This window comes from Hemitrygon akajei, chromosome 4, assembly GCF_048418815.1.
Source record: "Hemitrygon akajei chromosome 4, sHemAka1.3, whole genome shotgun sequence".
Lineage (NCBI taxonomy): Eukaryota > Metazoa > Chordata > Chondrichthyes > Myliobatiformes > Dasyatidae > Hemitrygon > Hemitrygon akajei.
The window spans coordinates 143,412,774-143,439,203 of NC_133127.1; the positions used below are offsets into that span (position 1 = coordinate 143,412,774).

The following is a 26,430-nucleotide window of genomic DNA, read 5'->3' on the forward strand; positions in this document are numbered from 1 at the left end:
GTTCAAAACAAAAACTGAAAAATTGTTATATTCAGTATCTTCAGTTTATTGTCATAAGAAATCACTTCTTCAGTGTGCCAAGTATTCAAGTGATAGTAACTTAATAATTACAAAATATTTAAATCTTTTCAACATAACTTTCAAACATAACGGTAATAAAATTATCAGAATAGTCGTTTCTCCTCATTATGAATTCTTTGTATGCTTGATATGGAAAATGTCGACTGTAGTTTCATGACAGTGTCTCAGGTCAAAATCACAGTAACCAATGGAAAATCGGCCCTGGAGACAAAACATGAAAATTATCTTTAAAATTATTTGTTAGCTTAAAATAAAATTAAATCTCACAATTTTTAGTACTTTTGATTTAAAGAGACAGTTATGTGATAAATTGACCAAATTGTTTCAATCACCAATTTGGTGGGTGTCAGATTGCTGATGGTTATTTTTCATTTTCTTCCCCTCTTCTTTGCTATTCTTTCCTCAATTTATCATTTATGCCCTCACTAATTTCTCCTTTATGCACTTGATGAGTCAGGTTGCTCAAATGATTCAGCTAAATACACCAAATAAAACTAGTTTAGGATGGTTGATGATTCTCCACTCAAGATTTGCAGAAACAATTAATTTGGATTTTAAAAAATAATTAACATACCCTTGGGTAAAAGTTGATTAGTTACACAAAATCAAATATAAGATATAATTTGTATACTGAGTATCCAGGAAAATAGCTGATATTCTGTGTTGGGAAATCTTTGATTCACATATATCTCTGAATATTGGAAGATGTGTCTGCCAGAAGTCATGTCTTGGATGTACAAGGGATATTGTTTAATTTCACCTTTGTTGGATTGTATGTACTTTGCATTATTACTTCATATCTTTCATGAAAAAACTAAGTACTGCCTTTTCAACCTACTTTGAAATTTGTTACCATAGGCGGCTGTGGAGGCCAGGTCATATTTAAGGCAGAGATTGATAGGTTCTTGATTGGACATGGCATCAAAGGTTATGGGGAATGAGACTGAGGAGGTGGGGGTTGGGGGAGAACAGCCACGATTGAATGGTGGAGCAGACTCGATGGGTCAAATGACCCAATTCTGCTCCCATGTCTTATGAAAATAAGATACAGGTTATTGGAAGACATGAGTGGCTGCAAATGATGAAATCTGGAGCAAAAAATGATAAATTGCTGGAAGAACTCAGATCAGCAGCATCTGTGGAGACAAAGGAATGTTTCATGTTTTAGGTCAAGACAGAACGTAGAGGGAAGAAAGCCTATATATAGAATTGAGGAAGGGTGGAACAGATTAGTAGATGATAGATGGAACCAAATGTGGGGGGTGGGGGTGGATGATGGGCTGCGTAACAACAAGAGGCTGCTAGGTGACAAGTGGAAACATAAATAAAGAAAATGAAGAACATTTTAAGAAGGTGGAGCCAGATGAGGGAGAAAAGAGTAGAGACGGGGGCTGGTAGGCGATAACCAGAAACATAAGTAAGAAAATTTTAAACAGAGGGAGCCAGGTGAGGGAGGGAAGAGTAGAGGCTAGAGGTAGTAAGTGGAAGCAGATAAGGGAGGTATGAGCAGATGGCACCAGACTGAGTGGGCTGGGGTTTGGGGGGGAAGGAGGGTGAATGACAGGAAAAGTTGAACCAAGGAAGAAGAAACCCATAGAGGTTTGTGGATGATGAGCAGGTGGAGAGAGTGATTAATCTTGGTAATGAGGGTGGAGATGGTGGTGGGGATAAACTCTACTGTAGGTGGATTGGTGGCTGCATAAAGAGCACAGGGAATTTGTTAAATTAAATGTTCAAACTATTGGGCTGTCCCTCTACCTCAACCTTTCCTTTCCCCTTAAGCATCTGGTTCTGTTTATCCATCATCTCTCTATTACCTAGTTCCACCTATCACCTACCAGCCCCTGTTTCAACAATCCCCACTCCCTCTCTTGGCTCTCTCTCCCCATCACCCCCGGCCCTGAAATCTGATTTTATCTGTCACCTCCCACCCTTTGCCTTACCCCTCCTTTTTACTTATATACACTGGCTCTCTTCCCTCTACACTCAGTCCTGATCGAGGGTCTTGTCCCAAGTTATCAACCGCTCTTTTGCCTTCACAGATACAGTCAAACCTGCTGACTTCTAGCAGTTTATATTTTACTTACGTTGCCTATTAATTCTCCACTTAATATGTAAACAGAGCTTCACATTGGAATGGAATATTGTTATTGGCACCGAGTCAGTCAACCCATAAGGAAGTGGCTTAATTTGCAATCAGATGGTAACTTCAGTGGAACCAAATTTGTATCAACCACCAGCAAAATTAATGAGAAAAATGTTTCAAAATGAATTTGTTTAAATTAAGCCATGAAAGTAATAGGATGTAAGTAACTGATCTTAAGGTTAACTAGATTAAAAAAAGGCAGTTACTGTAAAATATATTCGTCACACTCAAATGCCAGGGAGATATGAGACATACTAAATATTTTTCAACAATAAATGGTGAAAGAGATTGTTTAATTTTTAAATGTTTGTTCTATGCCTAAAAAGCTTTGAAATACATGATAATTAATTTAGAAATAAAACATTTTATAAATAAAGTATGAAGTAGTTATATTCTTTCATGCTGCCAGAGATCCTCGACTTTCAGGTGTGCCTCTTGATAATTCTGATAGATTTATTTCTTATTTCCCTTACTAAATGCTTCTGACCATTACCTGATCTGCCTCCTTTAATGTCTTGTTCATAACCAGCATCAAGGTACAACTGGAAAGCAAGGTTTCTCCCAGTCAATCATGAGATACAAGTCAACTAATCATATCACGAGGAATTAGAAATAAGGACTTCACTATGCAGAGAAAGCAGATTTGCTTTCCATGAAGTCAGCTTTCTTGCTGAAATAAAAGACATAATTTAACCCTATGGCATCATGGGAAAAATGGGATAGAAGAATAGAAGTTTGTTCAGTTCAACAGCGGACAATCTTGTGCACAAGCTGAACATGTTCTGTATTATCTGATATTTGCATATTAATTAGCTTATCTTTCCCTGCAGTGTCCATTTCATTTCTATTATGTGTTATTTGTTCAGGGTAAATCTGCCCCGGTATCATTGGTGCTTTGATCAGGATTCAAAACTCCAATGTGATTCATCAGACTGGATCATGCTTAACCCAACCTTTGAGTTGGTCTTCCGCATGCTAGCCCCATGATTTGAGGTAATGTGGTTACTAGTGCAGAGCAGACATTAGAAACTAAGGGTTGTGTTCCCAGTGCCCCCACTGATAGTCATTTGCTGGTATTCTACACTCCTGTTGGCTAACCATCAGCATGATCCTGCCTGTCTGTCTACGTCATCCCCATTTCTGTTTACCTCTCTGTTTGGACTCGTACCCCAGTCTCATTCTGAATAAAGTCTCATCCAAAACAATACTCTCTTGTAAATGTAGTTATCTCCTCAAATAATAGTGCCATTATTCTGAGAGCAGTATTTAACACAGAACAGTAGCTCCTTGAATACATGCATGCAAAATGAAAATCTGGGACTGCAGGCCAAATAAGTTCTACAGGACATGCTACAACTCCTTTTGATAAACCTGGTTTTGAAATCAGAGTTGACATTAAGTTCCATTTCTCAATCACTCAACCACTTTCTCAACCACTAGTTCTGCTAAAGGCAGAAAAAGAAAATCAGGCCACCAGCAAAAAGTCAAATTTTGAAGGATGGTAAGTTTCTGCAAAAATACCTGACCCAAAATATGTAGAAATATGAGCATTCAGTTTAGTCAGAAATTGTGTTCTTTAATGGTCAGCCTTCCTTCAAGAAACAAACCTTTGTTTTTTTAAAGTAATCTAATCCTCTCCCGATCTTGATCATCCACCCATTGTTGAATCTGGCATGAATAAAAATGTTACAATTACACACTTTTTATTTTAAAAAGGTAGTTTTCTGAAGAGTAATTTAAAATGTATACTTAATGTTCTTATCAAAATTATAGCACAAAGAACATTAAAACATCAATTATAAGAGATTTACTTTACATATGGAAAATAAAATAAGAAACCTATAGATATGCTAATCACATTCTAGAAGTTATTTTCTACAATTTATAATGTGGGGTATATTTACTTCTATTAGTCTACATTCATTTCACATTAAAGGTTGCTGAAGGGATTACGAACAATGGAAGCAGTATGTCGATAACATCTAATTATTACCTTGTACAGAAATCTACTTAATGTAGAAAAACATAGCTAAAGTCCATGTATTAATATAATTAAATGCTATTACATATTGAACAGTTTACATCAATACTGCAAGTGTGGCCTGGTAGTGTAGCAGTTAGCATAACACTATTAAAATGCCAGCTGTATGATAGGGGTTCAATTCCCATCGCTGTCTATAAGGAGTTTCCTCTGTGTGCTCCAATTTCTTCCCACATTCCAGAGACATACAAGTTAGGGTTAGTGAGTTTTGGGCATGCTGTGTTGGTGCCAGATGCTCAACGATTTACACTCTACCGTCAGCACATCTCAACTGCATTGGTCGTTGACGCAAACAACACGTTTCACTACCTGTTTCAATGTGCATGTGACAAATAAAACTAATCTTTAACAAAGTAGTTTTAGTTTCCATAGCAAGCTTTTTCCAGAGGTCAGGTGAGACTAGAACTAGACATGAAAGGGGAACATGAGGGGGAACTTCACTCGGGGGTGTGAGTGTGGAACGATCTTCCAGCAGAAGTGATGGATGCAGGTTCAGTAGAACGTTTAAGAGTCATTTGGATAAGTGCACGAGTGGAAGGGAAATGGATGCTATGGTCCAGGTGCAGGTCAATGGGACGAGGCAGAATTGACAGTTTGGCTGGTTTGGCACGGGCTGGAAGGGCCAAATGGTCTATTTTCGTGCTGTGGTGCTCCATGACTCTATAGGATGACCTGAAGAACCTTGTCTGCACACAAGCACCTTGGTCTTTCTACATTAGTGCAAACACTGAAAATGCATGTGCACAGAAAGAATAAAGTTAGCACTTCAGTTAGATACCTTGTGCTAGAAAGTTTTGCTTGCAGGTAATCGATCTAAAACATTAACTCATTCTTACTCCCTGTAAGCTGCCTGCCCTGCTGTATGTTTTCGATATTGTCTTTCGCTTCCTATGTATTTTACTGTTCACTGAAGTGACCTGATGAGTGGTCCACACCAGGATTAAAAGGAATGGACAGTGTCCCTATTTTCCTGCTGTAACTGAGAATTGAAAGTATTTGGAATACAATGGCATTAGTATGGTAGATACTAATTTTTTTAATGTCTTCAAGACAGCAGCTATCTTTTCTGATTGAATTAAAGATTGAATCATAGCAGTAAAGTGCTTGTAATGCTCAAGACAGTCTAAAATAGTTCAATAATGCAGGAAGCCATTTGGATCATCAAATCTTCCTCACTTTTGAGCAAGCCACTTACTTTCACACTTCTTCTCTTGTATCAAACCCACAAATCTTTTTTCCTTGCTACCTAATTGTTTTAGGAGAGTCATTAATGAATCTAATTCCATTGCTTTTTAAATTGAGTTCAATCCATTTATGAGTTTAAGGTTCAATGTCCTTGTCATTCCAAAAGCTTATTAAATGTGTATTCTTGTTTATAATGATGTAATGGCAGGATCAAATTTTAGTTCTTATTAGATAGCTCTAGAACAATGTTATTAGCTTCTTTGGAGGCACAAATATTAGAAAGGAATTGCCACTGTCTCAAAAAAAATTTGCACTACTTATTTTAACTATTTTATATATACACACACACACACAAATAAATATAGACAAAAACAAACTGAGTTACATTAAATATTTCATTGTACTGCTGCTGTAAAGTTAACAAATTTCATGACATAAGCCGATGATATTAATCCTGATTCTGATTCTAAAAAATACTCAGACCTATTAACGAGCAAAATAACACTAGGAGTGACAAAGTAAAATTTCAATTTCTCTGAAAATAAACTACAAATAAGTTACCTGATTTCTCGATCATGTATTGACGAGGAATATTTTATCTCCAACATTATCTTGTAACTCTCCAATGACTGTTTTATTTCCTCAAGACCATTGGTCTGCTGCAAGTTATTACCATCCTAAAATTGAATAGATTAAATTAAAGAATATATATCATAATTATAGTTTAAAAAATCTGAAATAAGTATTTTAGAAATAGCATTAACGATACTATATGTAAGATCCCAATAAATTAGACTTGGAATCATAAAAATAAATTAATAGTTATAATTTTGGCATTGTCTTAAAATATTTTTCCTCCTTTCTATAATTTGTCCTTTTGTAGCACTGTCATTCCATAACTGTGGATATAAGAAATCTGCTCAAAGGTTCCAATTTTTGCCCTTATAAAATTAGCCAATAGCTAATATACAAAATAGGCAAAGGTAGCTTAGTTTCATATTAGTTACGCAAAAACAATGTTAAGTATTTTTAAAAATTATTTTCTGGCTTTCAGATAACTTAATGATTAGTTAAAGAGATGTTTGCCCCAGGGAGTGCACCTTGTGTGGTTAAAAGACAAGGTCTGTTCTTGGATCTAACAAGGGTGTAGCTCTGATAAAACAAAGTCAATCACCACGGACAAGTCTTTACTGCTGAAATTTTAACTTACTCCTTTGGAAATCTCTCCTTGATCGACATCACATTAAAACAACTGAAGTTGTTATGCACACGATGTAGAAGTAAATCTGGAGAAGTGTTAATATAAACACCCCTTTCCAAAAAAGGAAAGATACTTTCAAAGTAGAGTAAATGAATTGTAAAACCCCACACTGGTACAGTTAACACCTTTAATAATGTACCTGCAGCAATCTAGCCGGAATTAATTACAAACTTGCAATGAAAAGCATGGTCTCCAAGCCCTAACACAATGAATCACTATAAATTACGTACATCAAGTGAAGTCAGCAGATGGATAGTTTTCACACTGCAAGGTCCTTTTATAAGCATCTCACAGAATCTCAGGAAGTTGTACAGCTAAAAAATAAATACCACAAAATGAGTGTTGGTTATGTAGGTTATAGAGTTAAAACTACATTAAGTTTAAAAGTAGTATACTTCAATTTCTTAGTCTATTTTTGTCTGAACAGATTTGAATATTTGTAAACTATTTAGGTTTGGATACTCAACAACTTGAATGGGTCAAAATACAGAAATGGTGACCTTGTTTACAAATTAAGACAAAACTTGCAAGGCAACAAGATGTTTTAATGGTACACTAGCATGATTGTCACCTGATGAACGTGCCTGATGTATGGATCTTCTACCCAGACCTCAGTAACAAAAGAATCCAGGTATGGTTTGAACAACTTTTCGTAACTAAAACCAGTAGCATCTTCTGGAATTTTGATCTGCTCATGATATTTTCCTTCTAAAATACAGAAAGGTAGGACAAGAGTATATAAACACCATTTTATCATCTTTTAGGCATGTTTTAGATTAATATTTAATGAACTATCATATTTTAATTTCCAAATAAAAAATTCTGTAATGATGAAAATTTAAAATTCTATATTTTATTAAGTGTAAATACAAAACCACAGAAACACGGTAGTTTCACTTTAACAAGGAACTTTAAGGCTGGGAATTTATTTATTATTAATTAACAGTGCGGAATAGGTTCTTCTGGCCCTTCAAGCTGTGCTGCCCAGCAATTCCAATTTAACCGTAGACTACTCACAGGACAATTTACTAACTGGGATGTCTTGGGACTGTAGGAGGAAATCAGAGGACCCAGAGAAAGCCCACACATTCCACAGGGAAGACGTATAGACTTCTCACAGATGATGTTGGAACTGACCTCCAATGAGCTGTATTAGCGTCGCGCTAACTACTACATTACTGTGGCTACCTTATAACTTTCAGTAAATATTCTGTACACAAAATTTCCAATTTCATATCTGGATTAAAATTCTTTCTAACAGTTTAAATTTTAAGATAAAATTATGTAGATGCTGTTATTCCACAGCAACACACACAAAATGCCGGAGAAACAGCAAGTCAGGCAGCATCTATGGAATGGAAAACCAGTCAGTGTTTCAGCTGAGACCCTTCATCAGGCTGGAATGGAAGGGGGAAGAAGTCAAATAAGAAGGTGGGGGAGGAGGGGATGCAGTGAGAAGCTGGGATGTGATAGATGGAAAAGGTAAAGTGCTGAAGAAGAAGGAACCTGATAGGAGAGGAGAGTGGACCATGGGAGAAAGAGAAGGAGGTGCACCAGGGTGAAGTGATAGGCATGTGAAGAGAAGAGAAGAGTTAAGAGGGCAGCCAGAGTGGAGAATGGAAGAGGGGCAGGGGGAAAATTAACAGAAGTTAGAGAAATCAATATTCATGCCTTCAGGTTGGAAGCTACCCAGATGGAATGAGGTGTTGCTCATCCAACCTGAAAGTGGCCTCATCTTTGCATTAGAGAAGTGCTTGACAAAGCAGTCTCCCAATCTACACTGGGTGCCACCGATGTAGAGGAGAGTACATTAGGAGCACCAGATACAGTAAACTACCTCAACGGATTTGCAGCTGAAGTGTTGTCTCACCTGGAAGGACGGTTTGGGCCCTGAATGTAGGGGATGGGGGAGGTGGATATACAAGTGAGCTCTTCTTCTGCTTGCAGGGATAAGGGCTGGGAGGAGAGTGGTGGGGAGGGAATCATGGAGAAAAAGACTCCCATGGAAAGCAGAGAGTTGAGGGGAAAGGGAGTAAAGATGTGTTAGGATCCCATTGAAGGTGGTGGAAGTTGCAGAGAAAGAAGTGCTGGATGGGGAGGCTCATGGGGTGGTAGAAAAGGATGAGAAAATCTATCACTGTTAATGCAGTGGGAAGATGAGGTTAGGGTGGATGTCCAGGAAATTCAGGAGATGCAGGTGAGGGCAGCATCAATGGTGGACGACAAAAGGAAACCCTGTTCATGGAAGAAGGAGGAAATCTCTGATGTCCTGGAAAGGAAGTCTCATTCTGAGAACAGATGCAAAGGAGACGAAGGAATTGAGAAAAGGGAATGGCATTTTTACAGGTGACTGGGTAGGAAGAAGTATAGTCAAAAGACAGCTGTGACAATCAGTAGATTTCTAAAAGGCAGTTTGTCCCTAGAAATGGAAATGGACAGATGGAGAGAGGGGAAAGAAGCTGATCAAATGAATTTAAGGACGATGGAAGTTGGAGGCAAAGTTGATGAAATTGATGAGCTCAGCATGGGAGCATGAAACAGCACCAATGCAGTTGTCGGTGTAGCACAGAAAGAGTTGGGGAGCATTACCAGTAAATGCTAGGAACATGGACTATTCCACATAGCCAATGAAATGGCAGAGATAGCTGGGGCCCATGTGGTTGCCTATGGCTACACCTTGGGTTTGGAGAAAGTGGGAGGAGCCAAAAGAGAAATTGTTGAGTGGGAAGACCAGTTCTGCCAGATAGAGGAGGGAGGTGCTGGATGGGAGCTGGTTGAATCTGGAGTTGATAAAGAAGTTGGAGGGCTTTAAGGCCTTCTTGATGGTGGGGGGGGGGGGGGATAGAGGGGTATAGGGATTGGACATCCGTGGTGAAAATGAGGCAATCAGAAGCAGGGAATTGAAAGTTGTTGGAGAGATCGAGAATGTGTGAAATGTCATGGATGTAGCTGCTTATGAGAAGGGACTGAAGGGGATAAAATGGAGTCAAGATGTACAGACACAAGTTCAGAATTTATTCCTTTACATAGATGCTGCCTGACTTGCTAAGTTTCTTCAGCATTTTATGTGTGTTAATTTTTTAAGATGATTACTTTCAAATTATTCACGACAACTACTAGTAGTTCCAAACTAAACTACACAGAGCTAACCTTTTATGACAATTAACCATACCCTTGTTTGAAGATTTAGTAGTTTTTCAATCAGGAAGAAATCTGTTTTTTCAAAATCTTACGAGGTAACAAAACTACTATTTCATGAGGTAATTTTTCTGAAAAAAGCGTTATCAAGAACCGCCACTCAATATTTAGAGAATACTACAATAGCAGTTTCTGAATTTTATTTCAAATTTTAAAAATATTCTGGAAATTAAAATGAAATGCAAAGCTGATGCACTGGCATTAAAAACAATTAATTTATTAATATTCTGTTGAAAAGGAAGCCTGTCCCATTAATTAGTCTGGACTGGGTACAACTGCATTCCATTCTGTGCTTGGCTATTAAGTAGCCACAAATATCAACTAAAGCCTTTACTCCATTTTAAACAAACGGCTATAAATATTTTTCTTGCTTTTTCTCACATTAGATTGTACTCCCATTTGTATGAAGATTCAGGAGAGTGCATTCTCTTTAAAAAAAAAATGTGGCTGAATGGGGAAGAAGAGGGATTTGGGGTACAGGAGCACAGATCAATAAAACTGTGATGCAGGTTAATTTTAGTGCAATCCTTTTAAATAGTAGCACCAAGTTCATTCCCATAGTGTAGGATGGAAAATTAGAAGTTGTGTGAAACTTACATTGCCACATTAAGTATATCGTATAGAGTGTTGTCACACGACTTGGAGAGCAAGAACATGTCACAGTGTGAGTAGGGTTGCCACTTACTATATAATCCACAGTAATGTGAAGCAGTCTATTGCTTTATACAGATCCAAACTGACCACCCAGCATATTCTGTGTCTCAGCTTATAAAGGCAAATGTATCAAGTTACTACCTTAAACACTCTAATTCTCACCTAACTGGTGAAAATGAAATTTACTGCACTATGACTTTGATACAGGATGCCAATTTTTCATAAAAGGAACAGAGACTAAGTGGTATGGATTGGGAAAACAGCATCACTCATCATATTTTAAAACTACCAGCATAAGCTCACAAACTGCCTTAAAGTAAGAAGCCATTTACTTCAATGAGAGTTAATAAAGACTTTGACAGTATTGATTTGATAGACCGATGACCACTTTCTATGAATGTGAACTCACTGCCAGAGAGGGCAGGTGAGATAATTAACACAGATGCAGTCAGGAAGAAACTATTTAAACGTGTGAGTGGGTGGCATGGTAGCATAGTGGTTAGCACAATGCTTTACAGTACAAGTGACCTGTGTTCACATTCCCGCCACTGCCTGTAAGGAGCTTGTACGTTCTCCCTGTGACCGTGTGGGTTTCCTCCCACAGTCCAAAAATGTAACCGTTGGTAGGTTAATTGGTCATTGTAAATTGTCCCGGGATTTGACTAGGATTAAGTCGGAGACTGCTGGGTGGTGCGGCTTGAAGGGACCAAAGGGCCTGTTGCACACTGTATCTCAATAAATAAAATAAATAAAGATTGCAAGAATATGATTTCATACAGAGGGGCAATAAAAGACTTGTGTAAAGCAGAATCTGTCACATGAGCTAAATAGATTGCTTAATTGAGATGAATGCTTTAATTTCTTTGTCACATTCTGTATGTGCAAAACACAAGGAGGCTCCACCAAAATGTTTTGCTATTTTCTTTTGGGGGTGGGGGGGGGGGTGAAGAAAACATAACATCGATCAGTAATACATCATTAAGGCTGTTGAAATATTGACATAACTGTACTACCTAATTCTGAAACACAATTCAGGTGTTTTTTAATTTCTTTTAATCTTCCCATGCTTTCCTCTCCCTTTCAAAAAAATAAGCATTTGGAATAAGTAATCCATGCTACCATATAATTTGATTGCTTCTGTGTAAGTCTGTACTATTTTTTTAGCCCAGCGTATATATCAGCCAAGGTTAAGTTTATCATCGCTTTTCCAGCGCAGTGAACTGGAATGGAGGATTTGGTTGATGCCTTTTCCCTCACCAGGGGATATTGTGATTGTATTTAGTCTGTTCCCAGGTGAGATCTGTTAAATCAGCCTTTACCAGGAGTTTTTCGTTTTCTGTATGACAACCTAACAGCTCAGACAATTGATTAACCATTCTACCTTTTTGAATTGATGAAAACAAAAAAAATGTATTTAAAGATTTCATCTGGCATGAGAAAATACGTCAAATATGGGACTTACAAAAATGACTGCAAAAATAGTTACTTTCTTTGAGGTAATTCAGCTGTCCTTTAATTTTTTCTGCTCGATCCATGTAGTCTGTTATCTTCTTTCGATAATGGCCTTTTTTTGCTTCATCTTTTGTAGCTACAGTATTAAAACAAATGAATTAGTCCGGCAGTCATGACATACACAGTATGAGCAGTCTAACATTCAGTTTCTATTCCCCTGTGATTTAAGTGGATGACTCATGCTTGCTTTTGGTTACATAGGCTTTACAACCCTTATTTATCTTACCCAGGTGTTCATTCATAATTGAAAATTGAAAGATGATTTGATTATATTGTCATATGATCGAGACCACTTTTACTTTAAACGTTAGACCTTTCAATGTGGGGATCAGTGTTACAACCTGCTCGAAATGCATTGCGTATTCCTCTTTTAACCCAAGACATGTTGCAGTTAATTCTTGTGCTCCTGCTTAGTTGAGGCATGCTAACAAATTAGGGTTCAAGCCTTGTACTTTCAAGGCTAATATGCTTGTAAATCACATCCTATATAGATTTCATACATTAATCAAAAGAGCAATTGTAAAACAACCACAACAATTAAGGCAATAAGCATATAACACAAAAAAGTGAACCCTTTGCATTATTTTTAAAAAGTAATTTGGGGCGTCACAGTAGTTGAGTGGTTAGCATAGCACATTTACAGTTCCTGTTACATGCCCCACCAAATATATATTCGGTCTGTGTTGGTTGTTGACACAAATAATGCACTTCATTGTTTATTTCAATGGTTCAATGTACATGTGACAAATAAAGCTAGTCTCTGATTTATTTTCCTACTTCTCAGTTGATACTTGTGTTCGGTTTATTTAGCTTGTGCAACAAGAAGTATTTTCATAATTAATACTTATTTCTGAAAAACATAATAGGAAAAGTTCTTGCATTTACAATACTGTATTAAACAAATGTTCTTGTGAAATCACAAGTGTTGGCAAGTAGCAAACAATGTAAAATATCGAGTCACATTGGTACTTGATTTGTGCATCCATATCAAATACACGTGAATAAGATATACTGCAGTTCACCAAGTCTGCATTAAGAACACAACTTCAGTTTTTAACATTGACTTCTCTGGATGTGGTCAGCACCAAACCACTCAAGTCCAGACTCAGTATCGGTGGTAAGTTCGACATACGAACTTTCAACTTTACAGTGAATGATCAGAAGCAGGACCGTAAGTTATTTTCCTTTCTAATCCATGGAAACTGGAACAACTTCATTATCCGTTTCTTGTCTTTTTTATCTTAGTTATTCTTGATGTAAGACTCTGTTCATTCGAGGTCAGACACTAACTTGCAAATGTCCATTCTGGTTTAGAAACACTGTTTAGAATTAAAGTTATGGGAATATGCAGTTTTTTTTTGGGAAGTTCTAAAATACGATATTTCAGCAGAGCAAACTTTAGGGGCTTTATTACCTTTCAACACTTCCATAAGAAGATGGATGCCTTCCTGATAGCAAATCAATGCATCCTGCAAACGGGAATCATTGTCCAATTCAACAGCCCTCTTCAGCACTGTCACAGCTGAGTTCTCCACTCCTGTCAAAGTACTCTGAGACATGGCAGCAGAATCTATAAATAACAGTTAACAAAAGTTTACAAAACACTTTTTAATGTAACTGCTGCATAAAAAAGCTAATTTGTACCATGGGTTTACATGCCTATGACAATGAATCTCAACTTGATTGGACAGTAGAAATAAAACATCAACTGCTTTATCATTATAGATGGGCTTTCTGTTTTTATATATATTAAGGAATATATTTATGCCATCAAGGCTGTTAAGATCACAGTTATGAGTCCAATTAGAGAGAAGGGTAGGATAAAAGGAAACTGTTCCTGTTAATATCTTAAGCTTTGATCAAATCTCCCTCAATCTTGTCCATTACACTGAATAAAAACACAATATAGAAAACTAAATATTGCATCAAATGCTAATTTAAAATATGAATACAATACTGTAAATACTCAGCAGGTCACACAGCATTTGCGGAGGAAAAAGTTATTTTCTTGGATCAGTGACCTTGCATCAGAATGTAAAATGTTAAAAATCATGTACATTATGTAGATACACTGGAAGAAATCAAAGTCTGGGATAGCATGTACATTAGAAGGTGTTGCTATCGAAAGGGTTGAAGGTACAAATGCAAGAGAGAATGTCATGGCTTACCATGACATCCCACATCCATACTTTGGAGAGTCCAGTCACCTGGCTGCACTACTCCCGCCATATAGACAGAGACTATGAGGACCAAGAGGGTTTGTTCAAAGGAGGCAGAGGACCACTTTGTGTCATTGGATTGGACAATATTCAGGGATCTATCCTCTAATTTGAATGATTAGGCTACAGTAGTCACTGAGTTTATCAAGACCTGTGGCTGAGTGTACCTTCAAGAACATACCAGACATACCCAAACCAAAAGCTGTGGATGATCCAGGATATTTGTTGTTTGCTGAGGGCTAGATCAGTGACATTCAAGACCAGTAATCCAGAACTATACAAGAAGTCCAGGTACGACCTGCAAAAAGCTATTTTAAGAGCAAAAAAGCAATTCCGATCGAAGTTAGAGATGGAATCGGATGCATGTCAGCTCTGGCAGGGTTTGTAGACCATTACTTCCTACAAGGTGAAACCTAACATCATGAATGGCTGCGATGTTTCACTCCCAGATAAGCTCAATACCTTTCATGCACGCTTTGAAAGGGAGAATAAAACTACACCTTTGCAAATTCCTGTAGCATCTGCTGACCCTATGATCGCTGTCTCAGAGGCAGATGGCAGAACTTCTTTCTAGAAGCTGAACCTTCACAAGCTGTGAGGCCCTGATGGTGTACCTGGTAGGACACTGAACACCTGTGCCAGCCAACTGGTGAGAGTGTTCAAAGACACCTTCAATCTCTTACTGCTGCAGTTGGAGGTTCCCATTTACTTCAAAAGGGTGACAATCACTTCAGAGCCCAAGAACAGCAGGGTGAGCTACCTCAACGATCATTGCCCAGTTGCACACACATTTACTTTGATGACGTGATTTGAGAGGTTGGTCATGGCCAGAATCAGCTCCTGCCTAAGCAAGTACCTGGACCAGCTGCAATTTGCCTTGTCACCACAATAGGTCCACAGTGGATGCAGTCTCACTGGCTCTCCACTCAGCCTTGGACCACCTGGACAATACTAATACTTGTGTCAGGCTCAGTGCTCAACACCATCACACCCTCGGTTCTAATCAACAAGCTCCAAAATGTGGGCCTCTTCACCTCCCTCTGCAACTGGATCCTCATCAGGAGACCTCGGATCTGAAATAACATCTCCTCCTTGCTGACAGTTAACACTGGTGCACCTCGAGGATTCGTGCTTAAACCACTGTTCATCTCTCTTTCTACACTCATAACTGTGTGGCTAGGCACAGCTCAAATGCCATCTATAAATTTGCTGTCAGTATTTCAGACGGTGACAAGGAGGCATCCAGGAGTGAGATACATCAGCTGGTTGAGTGGTGTCGAAACAACCTTGCACTCTATGTCAGTAAGACCAAAGAATTCATTATGGACTTCAGGAAGAGGAAATAGAAGAAACACACACCATTCCTTTTTGAGAGATCAGAAGTGGAAAGGGTGATCAGTTTCAAGTTCCTAGGTGTCAACATCTCTGACTGTCTATTCTGGGCCCGACATGTTCATGTAATTTCAAAGAAGGCACGGCAGTGACTACGTTTCATTACGAGTTTGAGGAGACTTGGTCTGCCACAAAAAGACTCTAGGAAATTTCTACTGATGCACTGTGGAGAGTATTCTAACTGGCTGCATCACTGTCTGGTATGGAGCGGCCACTGCACAGGAACAGAAAAAATCTGCAGAAAGTTGTAAACCATCGTGGGCAATAGCCTTCCTAGCATCGGGGACACCTTCAAAACCCAATGCCTCAAAAAGGCAGTATTGCTCATTAAGGACCCCCATCACCCAGGACATGTCCTCTTCCCATTGCTACAATGAAGGAGGTGGTACAGGAGCCTGAAGACACTCACTCAAAGTTTCAGGAACAGCTTCCTCTCCTCCACCATGTACACCACCTCACCACTTCTTTGTTCGCCTTTTGCACTAGTTTAATTTTTTAATGTAACAGCTGTGATTTATAGTTTTTATATATTGCAATGTACTGTTGCTGCAAAACACATTTCATGACATATGCCAGAGATATTAAACCTGATTCAGATTCTGAGAATGTTAAGAAGTTAGGAAGAAAAATATGGGACCAAGAGGCAAAATAGGATTCTCACCTGCAGATCTGCATCTAAAATTGAACTCTGTTGAGTCAGGAAAACATTTCAATTCTCCTAAGGTATAATAAGACTATAACACATAGGAGCATAATTAGGCTGTTCAGTCCTTCAAGTCTGCTCTACCTTTCAACCCCACTTCCCGTTCTTGGCCTTGGCCTCCACAGCCCTTTGTGGCAATGAATTTCACAGAACTGTCACTCCCCAGCTGAAAAAAATCCTCTTCATCTCAGTTTTAAAGGAATGTTCCTCTATTCTGAGGTTCTGTCCTCAGGTCCAGACTCTTCCTACTAATGGAAACATCCACTCCTTGTCCATACTATCCAGGCCTTTCAGAATCCAGTAGGCCTCAATAAGATTCCCTCTTCCCCTCCCCCCCATCCTTATGAACTCCAATGAGTACAGGCTCAGACATTAAACACTATTAATGTTAAGCCCTTCATTGCTGAAATCAATCTTGTGAATCTTCATTGAACACTCTTCAAGGCCAGCATATCCTTTCTTAGATTATGGGGCTCACAGTTTTCCAAATGTGGTCTGCCTAATAAAGCCTCAGCTGTATATTGCTTTTATATTCTAGTCCTCTCAAAATGAATGTCAACATTGCATTTGCAACCGTTATTACTGACACAATCTGCAAGTGAACCTTGAGGTAATCCTAAACTAGCAATACCAAGTCCCATTGCACCTCTGGTTTCTGAATTTTCTTCCTATTTTGAAAATAATGCCCAGTCTTTTGACCACTCTTCAGGCACATTTAATCAGGAATTTGTAAAAGAGTTGTAAAACATGAGATACAGCATTTTTCATTTTTCCAAGGAGAAGAATTTTACCTTTGGTTAAATTGACAAGTGTGATTTTTTTTTTTCTCTTTTTCTATGGTCCAACGAAGAAATTGCCAGACAGAGGGCTTCAGAACAGGTGGTGGCTGGAGCTCCAGGAATACAAGGAGTTGTATTTGGACCCTGAGAGGCAAAGCTGCATTTGTTTTAAAAGTTCGTTTCCCCGTCCACCATTAGGGCACGCCGCAGTAATATCCAAGTCACATTGATGTTGTTTGAGAGGGGATTTGAAACAAACTGATGAACGAGGGTGGGGGGCGATATATGGAGTCACATTGGCACTTGAATTATATAGCCATGTAAAATACACCAGATGTACTGAGATGTACCGCAATTCACCAAGTCAGCATTAAGGACTTAGTGGTCAGCACCATGATCCCACTCAAGTCCAGACTGAGTATCGGCGGTAAATTCGACATGTGTCAACTTCACAGTGAGTGTTCAGAAGCAGGACCTTAACCTATTTTCCTCTCTAATGCATGAAACAGGCACAGTCCATAATTCATTTGATTTTTTTATTGTCGAAACAAACTGGGGGGGGGGGGTTGAAATAACAAAATTATATCTTGGATGAGGGAGAGTTCAAGCGGTGGATGGGTTGCCTCACTATTTTTACTCTCACCTCTCCCAACTCTATTACTCCTCCTCACTCAGCTCCTCCTAACGCTTACCAACTCTGGCCTCTCTGTACTGGCCATCTCCCTCCCTCAGTCCGGATCAAGGATCGCCACCGCTGGGTCCCTCCGACAGTTTGCTCTTTACCCTATAACTATGTCTCTTTCCCTTCGGTCTTATTGTTTGTCCCTGCTTTGGTACTCACGGTGAATGCGGAACGGCGCAGTTCGTGTGGTTTGGAAGGCCACTCGGAGAGGTGCCTGCGCCAGCCGGTCGTTCCTGTTAAGAACCGTGCGAAATATGGCAATGTAATCGCATCGTAACACAGCAGTGAACCGGGAAGATCAAATATCGGTTAGAATAGGTACAAAAATAAAGGAACGCGGCACAACTGAGTGTTGATCAGCGCGGCGCCAGGCGGAGCCGGGAAGCTGTCGGCCGTCCCCGGGGCGGGGCACCCATCTGCCCTCGGTGGTCAAGGGGGAGGGTTGGACTGTTTGACGACATTACGCCTGGCCTTTGCTGAGCATACTCCCGGCTCTGTTTCCAACCGAATCGGCCTTCGGGTTTCCGACGATGGCCGTTCTCTTCAGGAACGTTAGCCGACTCACGGTAAGTTTCACATTGTGGCCTTCTTTTGCTGTGCGAAACTGTAATGGAGTCTCAGTTCTCCCGCCCGAGTATTTTATGTGCCATTGTGTTTTTTAAACGTATTCTCAAGAGGACAGTATGTATTTACAAAAATAAATGATATTTTCCTTCCATAAATGTTGAGTGGAGGTAATTATGTTCAATGCCTTAGTGCTTGTACACCCTGTGCTAGTAACCTAGCCAAGGCCTCGGACCAGCCCATGTTCAAATCTAGCCTCAGTAAGGAGGTTTGTACGTTTCTCTTTGCGACCACATGGGTCTCCCTCGATGCACCGGTTTCACCTTGCTGATTGTTACAATCATTGTTGCTTGCAGAAAAACTGTTATTGTCTGTTATTATTGACAACGTGGTAATTTCAAAGTCAGCACCATTTTCAGAGGCATGAATTCAAAACATTGAAACTTTATATTCAAAACATGCTGATCTACACGCAACAGACACAAAATGATGGAGGAACTCGGCAGCATCTATGGAAAAAGTGCAGTCGACGTTTTGGGCCAGAACCCTTCGGCAGGAGTCCTTTTTTCCATAGGTGCAAGCTGGCCTGCTGAGTTCCTCCAGCATTTTGTGTGTGTTGCTCGGATTTCCAGCATCTGCAGAATTTCTCTTGTCTGTGATTTGATATTACACACTTTTGTTGGGTATTGGGTCCCTACCACCAGCTTTTGAACTGCTTGGGTATCAGGTGTTTGATTCTATACTTTTTAATGGGTCTTAGTTGCATGTTAAGTACCCACAGAAAACGTAAGTCCCGAGAATGAGGTAGTGAAGAAAATAGCGCCGTAAAATTTGGAGTAAGCCAGCAAACTACATTATTAACAGAAGGGCAAGATGCTGCTTATGAAGCCACTTGTGAACGTAGGAAAATGATCTTGTTAATAGACATTGAAGCACACATTTCTCATACACTCATTGAATTATTAAACAAATTGCAAAGCTACTTCAAAATTTGTGAAGGATTAAGTGTAGGAATCTTGCTTAAATATTGGGAAGATGGTGATATGAAAAACCTGTCATTGGCATATATTTTTGATTGTTATCTGAGAAGGTTAATTTGTGGACCAATGGCTAAGTTACCAAACCTGCATAATTAAATACTCAAATGATTATGCAGGTTAGCAACATTTACGAAAAAAACCTGAAAAACCGAGGGAGATTAGTAAATGTAGTTCAAAGACCAACAGCAGGTAAAATTATAAGAATTCCAACATGGAGTCTGGGTTGTATATGCACAAATGGGAATGATTGAAAACCCTGTTATAACTTTTCAATTGTCGAACAATTGAGTGGTTATTTCTATTAACGAGATTGTTTTCTTGCATTCACAAATGGCTTTGTTGACATTGGACCCACTTAGTTCAAGCTCATCAGTACTGTGCTGTAAAATGTTTTAAATGTCACAAGCAAGGGTTCTTGATGAAATGTCAGGCAGAACTCCATGAATCAGAATAGAGGCAATCTAGCAAATAAATTTACATAATACTGAGATGATGTGCATAGAGCTAGACTGCGTGGAAGTAGTATTTTTTTCTGTAACTGTTCTAAAAGTAACAATTATGTTCATTGGTCCCAGAATGAGCACTTTCCTACTGACACTTTAGCACTTGCCCGGTCTCACTTCCAGCTACATATTTCTCAAGAAAACTTTCCTGAACTCATTGAAGAATCAGTTATGAGAGTGGTATTTGGGGATCAATAATTGCTAATTATCATTGTACAGAAATGTCAGACATGAAACACATTCAGGTTTCAGACATCGCCTCCCTGTAATCCATTGCCAAGTTTCCTACAATCATTCTCTTGATTTACTGGATCAGATATCAGATCATGGCTACTGAGCTGGATGGGGACCGAATAATATTATTTCAAACAGTTAAATCTTAAAAAATTTAACTGTGGTGATATTACCCACCTATTTAAAATTAAGGCAGTTTTGTCAACCACTTTTGTGACTTCCATTTATTTGGAATGTTCCATGGACCCCAGGAAGCTAACGTCACATTTTAATTTGTTGCATGAAGTAAATTAATTACTTCAAAACTTACTTTGTTTTTCCAGAACTTAGTGGAAGTAAAAGCCGTTCTGTCACCATGGCCTGGATTCAAACGATTGAAGTTTACAAAATCTCGTATTCCAGCAAAGGTGAGAGCATGGTTTCCACTTTTTATATCCTGCTTATAAATGAGATTTATTAACTACCTGTTAAACTGCAATCTTCTTTAGATGGTATAAACATCTAGCAGAGCTGCACAAATGTGGTCAATTATTTTGTTACTTGACAGACCTGTTTTATATCAGAGCCATGTCTTAATTTTCTTTCACATCAATTGTCTTATGTCGATTGGTTTATAAGCCGATCTTGTATAGATGCATAGGTAAGGAAGAAACCGGAAAGCTGTAAGTGCATAAAATTCATTTTAGGACTTTGAGGTCAGGAAAGACGTTGGATAAGTGCTTGAATCTTTAAATCAATACTTTTGGTAAGCAAAACAATGAAGGATTGGGGTGAGGGGAGTAAGGTCAGAGATGGGTAGTTTCCTCCAGTAAACTTGTTCAACTTTCTCCTAATTTTTCAGGGGCAATAATTGCTGAATTCCATAACCTTGCATGCAAATCTGGAGGCTTCCCCCACCCCACCAGTGTTATAAAATGTGTACTTGCTGCTGTCCACTGTATACCACCTGTATAAATCTCTCAGGAGGAGTATTAAACCATAATTAATCATGAGACATTAAATAAATCAATGATTAACATTGCATCTGTGTGCAGATATGCAAATATGAAAACATTTACTTTGTATGAAACACAGTATACATGAATTAGCAGTTGGAAAACTATGCTCTCAATGTTTGAGGAGGTGCATTTGATAAGCAACTATGGCAACAAGCTTTTATCAGTTTCATAACCACAAAGAATACTGGAAATGGTATTAAACTCAAAGTAAGTACTATGTTTTCCAGTGGCTGCTAGTCAGATGTACGTACATTTACAGTTGAAGTCAGAAGTTTACATACACCTTAGCCAAATACATTTAAACTGTTTTTCACAATTCCTGACATTTAATTCTAGAAAACATTCCCTGTTATGGGTCAGTTAGGATCACTATTTTAAGAATGTGAAATGTCAGAATAATAGTAGAGAGAATGATTTATTTCAGCTTTTATTTCTTTCATCACTTTCCCAGTAGGTCATAAGTTTACATACACTTTGTTAGTACAGGTAGTCCACAGGTTATGAACGAGTTCCGTTCCTGAGTCCGTCTTTAAGTCGGATTTGTACGTAAATTGGAATATGTACATCCAGTATTATTTAGTGAAACGTTTGTCTTGGTACATAATATATATATTTTACCTTTCTATGCATATAAAACACTTAAGAAACGTACGTATTCCAATAATTAAACCACTGCATTGCTTAGTAATAATCGTAGCTTTCATTGGGGCAGGGCCTTTCACATGCTCCATCATTCTCACTTTATCCTTTAAAATTGTTCTGATCGTTGACCAACTGTAGCCTAACGCTTTTCCAGTGACCGATGATGTTTCACCTCTTTCTGATCGCTTTATTATTTCCACTTTATTTTCAATCATGATCGCTTCCCGTCAATGGAACAGAAATGCTGTGGGCAGCGGGTCCCAAGCTCTGCTGGGTCCTAAGGACCGCCACACTGATTTCACTGGGTCCTAAGGTCCACCGCACTGAGCCAGGTTAAATGGGACATGTGGGGGCTGTGCTGGGTTTGGGTATTTGATCCTCCATGATACTCCGCGTGGGAATTTAAACTGGAAGTGGCAGTGTTTTTTTGACGAGTTCGACATCAACCCAGCACAGATGGAGAGCGCGCTCGGGAGCGGTCAGTCACTAGATCGAACTCGGGAACCTCCATTCTCGAGCCCGGCGCTGATCTCACTGCGCCACCAGCCGAAAAGGTGGGGGGTGGGGTCAGGGTGAATCTTGCTAAGAAAAATTTAAGCCAAATACGAAGTTAAAAACTAGTTGATCAATGTGGATTTTTTTTGTTACATATATGGGGGTAGCTTAAAAGAGTAGAACTAGATTCAGTAAAGAATTTCAAAAGGGAATTGAATAAATACTTGAGGGAAATTCTGTAAGTTTATGGGAAAAGATCAAGGGAATGGGATCACAATTTGAGAATACACATTCATCATCCCAAGTTTGCAATTTGGGTTTGGTTAAGAGTCTTATAACTTATTTATCTATCCACACTTGTATTTGTCATCATTGGTTATAGTTGTTTGAAGTAGAACCAGCAGCTCATGAAAAGTATAATGGTGATCCAAACCAACCACATCAACTGCACATCATTACCAGAATAAAATGTACAAAACGGCGTCCATATTGGGAAAAGAAAATCGTTCATGATCTTGGATTGGATAAGGTAAATTATCCTTTACATATGTCTTTTGTGCTTATAACACTTTGGTCTGTGATTTAATACATAAGTTTCGTTTTCAGTTTTAAACCAATGAATCCTTTTTTGATCTTTGTCCTTTGGTAGTCCGGACCATTGGTTCTATTGCATCTTTGCTATTTAGCTGCTGTATCCAACCTTTTTCCTCAATGACCTACTTGACCTTTTGGCCCTGTTGTGGGTCCTTTCTACTTAACATCCTCATCCTCAGACCACTAATCTGCTGATGGCTGTACAATTTTCAGTACATGTGATTTCACTCTGGTGATGTCAACTTTAAAGCTTCATTCAGTTCTTAATCTTATAATTGTGTATACTTTTACAGAAATCCACAGTAGTAAATATAAAAGAATTGTCAGCTGAAGTCTAAATATATCCAGTCATTCTCAAACTCAAGTGCCTGACACTGATGATTCGCCCTATTATTCCTCCCTGCATAATCTTCATTAGCTGAATCTCAATTGCAGCAATTAGGTGGAGTAAAAAATAAACTTGGAGATAGTCTAACTAGACTTAACTTTAAGTTTAACAGCATTCTGTTGGCTTTGCTATTGCCCTGTATTGCTTGAATAGTTTTAAATTTTAGGTTCTTCGCTCATTCCTGAGCCTTTCCTTCATTTTTCATAGCATACATTTTGGCTATTTTTCCATGTACACAGTAGTGTAAACTTGTGCATTAAATTGTATGTGCTGTTATTCAGACTATTTGCATTTTGTTTAGCTCCTCTTCATTTCAGCGGAAGAAGCCCCTTCATTGCTCCACTGAATTTCATTTCAAATAGCTCTTGTAATTACCAATTTATGTAGATAGTCACTTCTTCAAATTTATGGTAGTCAACTATAACGGGTGCACCCGTGAACTGTTTTATTTACATTGAAGTGAAACATAATTTTAGACCATAAGAGCAGAATTAGGCCATTTGGCCCATCGAGTCTGCTCCATCATTTCATAATGGCTTATCTATTTTTCCACTCAGCTTTCACCCCATATCATTTCGTGCCCTGACAAATCAACCTATTAGCCTCTGCTTTAAATATATGTATTAAGACTTGGCATCCATTTGCTGCCCGTGGCAACAAATTTGCTACTCACTGGCTAAAGAATTTAGTCACCTATTTGCATATTTTTAAAAAATGGGCCAAATTGAGCTGTTAACAGATGCTTCAATAGGGGAAATGCTGGATGAAGTAGAGGCTAATTATTGAGCTGAGAGGGACAGTTACATTTCAAATCCAGTCTGGAGTTTTGTCCCAAATAATCTTTGTTCAGTGACCCCACAGCTCTACAGACTTGGGTTTGATCCTGATCTTGGGTGATGTCTGTGGGAGTTTGGATGCTCTCTCTGTCACTGGCTGTGTTTCTTCTGGGTGCTGTTTCATTTCTATGTGCCAAAGTTAACTGGCTACTGCAGATTAACCCCGGTATAGGTTAGTTTTCAAAAGAACCATGTTAATAAGCATGCAAAAGCACAAGTTTTACCAGGATAGGTAAATGAAAAGGAGAAAGGAACTGATGGGATTGCTGTGTTAGGAGGCTGAAATTTTATCATGTCATGATAATTAAAGAAAAAAGGCCCCTAACTGTCCCTCTACACTCATTTTAGAGACTTTCCTTGTAAATAGTTTTTGACAGTCATGAGCTGTCAGGGCATAAGTGGTATACTTGGATGTATATAGTCAATTCTATTTGCTGGGTTTTTCTGTGCATGTTCTTCATATTCAGCATTATTACTGGCATTCCTGGCTCTGAAGTATTAATCAAATCTATCCTTTTGATCATTTTTGGCATGACTTTTAATGCTGTGCTCCTTGTTTGTGGTTATAATTCATCAACTAATCCTATATTCATCAAAATAAACTGTCGTTTGGGATGTCACACCAAAGGGCAAGTTTACATTCCTGGCAATAATTAGAACTTGTAACTCAAGAGAAAATGGCAGGAACCAAACAGAAAGATGTAGATTTCCTAAATTTGATTGCTGACTATTTACTACAGGGGGAAAACATTTCTCAAGGACAGATTTAAGAAGGTGGTAATGTGGAATTCATTGCCACAGAAGGTTGTGGAGGCCAAGTAATGAGGTGTATTTAAAATGGACCTTGATAGGTTAATTGTTAAGGGAATTAAGGGTTAGGTAGAGAAGCATGGCTGATTAATAATGACTTATTTAAAGATCACTTTTCATACAAATGATGTATGAAATTTTGATTGGCCTAATTGTTTCTGTAGCTTGTTGCCTTCCACATAACTTAGCACAGATATTGAATATTCTTTAAGGATGATTAACAAATATTACTCATGATTGAGTACTTGCTAATCCCAAATGGTACAATGCTTTACAGTTACAACACCTTAGTTAGGTCTACCCCGCTTAGAAACAGAAAAATAATATTTTAAAAGCTATTGCAAGTTGTTGAAAGAATGGCTGCATTTGTTGCAGTAAGGTTTGCATTAAGATTTTGCAGTGATATTGAGCGTAACTATTAAGATAATGAATGCCATTGAGAGTTCATAGGTAGATAAGTTTGTTCAGATTTTGAAAGACAGTTTCTTAGATACACTTCAGTTAACTTAGTTACCTTAAGTAACTTTAAAATATTCTCTCACCAGTCAAATCAGCCGCAGATCCATAAGAATATTCCATCAGTTAATAGCAAATTGAAAGTCATCAAACATCTTATAAGGTATGTGAGCACCTTTTATATTAAATGCACCTTTTTTTTCTTTTGGTATAAATTTCAATTTTGACTAAGATTTCGTGACAATGCTTTGTATACTTCCAGAGTGCAACCTCTGAGGTTACCACAAGGACTACCGACGGAGCAGGAACTAGCTGACACTTACCTGAAGAGCACTGGAGAATTAATAATAAGACGACATCTTCAGCCATTAAAAGAAAAAAGTCATGAATCTTAAATTGCTACTTATCCTTGTACATGAAATAAATTTTAGATTATTTCTAATAATTGAAGTTTGCTACAATATTTCATAGAAATACAATCTAAATCTCACATCATACATCTGCTTAACAGCTATCTGGGGAGACAGGATTAAATCATGTATAAGAGTGGTTTTGGACAATGTCAGAAATAGACAAAACATTTATTGTCCTACCCTAATCTCAGTACAACAAAAAAACAGGATTTACTTTCGACCCTCTATTTACATGCCTTTCACCTTTCTAGTTACTCTGCTTTGACAAATTTTCCCTACCATAATTAGTCCCTGTATCTTCAAGACACATTTATTATTCTGCTTTTTACCTATCTCTTCTGTTGCTTGAACATACAGTCGGCCCTCCTTATCCGCGGGTTCCGCATGCGCAGATTCAACTAACCGCGGATCAGGAAAACCTGTAAATTCTCTCTCCAGCTCTCGTTGTTTGAGCATGTACAGATGTTTTTTCTTGTCATTACTCAAATAATACAGTATAACTATTTACATAGCATTTACATTGTATTAGGTATTATAAGTAAGCTAGAGATGATTTAAAGTACAGGCAGTCTTTAAGTCGGATTTGTATGCAAGTTGGAACAGA

At 38.4% G+C, this 26,430-nt stretch overlaps 2 protein-coding genes across 4 annotated transcripts; one reads left to right on the plus strand and one right to left on the minus strand.

The window, feature by feature from the left end:
• Nucleotides 1-28: 28 nt before the first annotated feature.
• Nucleotides 29-18,151, minus strand: mitd1 (MIT, microtubule interacting and transport, domain containing 1). 3 transcript variants are annotated; one of them, XM_073043473.1, is made up of 9 exons: nt 18,013-18,151; nt 17,184-17,315; nt 13,493-13,648; nt 12,053-12,154; nt 7,286-7,422; nt 6,945-7,028; nt 6,015-6,130; nt 3,835-3,895; nt 29-282 (listed from the first exon to the last, which is right to left on the minus strand). In XM_073043473.1, exons 3-9 carry the CDS (start codon nt 13,635-13,637, stop codon nt 187-189), a joined length of 741 nt encoding a protein of 246 aa, XP_072899574.1. In that variant the 5' UTR covers nt 13,638-13,648; nt 17,184-17,315; nt 18,013-18,151; the 3' UTR covers nt 29-186. The 3 variants fall into 3 exon arrangements, with proteins under 3 accessions (XP_072899574.1, XP_072899573.1, XP_072899572.1); XM_073043472.1 differs by lacking the exon at nt 17,184-17,315 and having other exon boundaries at nt 18,013-18,145; XM_073043471.1 differs by lacking the exon at nt 18,013-18,151 and having other exon boundaries at nt 17,184-17,846.
• A 129-nt stretch (nt 18,152-18,280) lies between these two features.
• Nucleotides 18,281-25,858, plus strand: mrpl30 (mitochondrial ribosomal protein L30). The gene is made up of 5 exons (XM_073043477.1): nt 18,281-18,419; nt 20,518-20,601; nt 22,712-22,858; nt 25,503-25,576; nt 25,676-25,858. The coding sequence occupies exons 1-5, from the start codon at nt 18,384-18,386 to the stop codon at nt 25,806-25,808; spliced, it is 474 nt and encodes a 157-aa protein (XP_072899578.1). The 5' UTR covers nt 18,281-18,383; the 3' UTR covers nt 25,809-25,858.
• The last annotated feature ends 572 nt before the right edge of the window (nt 25,859-26,430 follow it).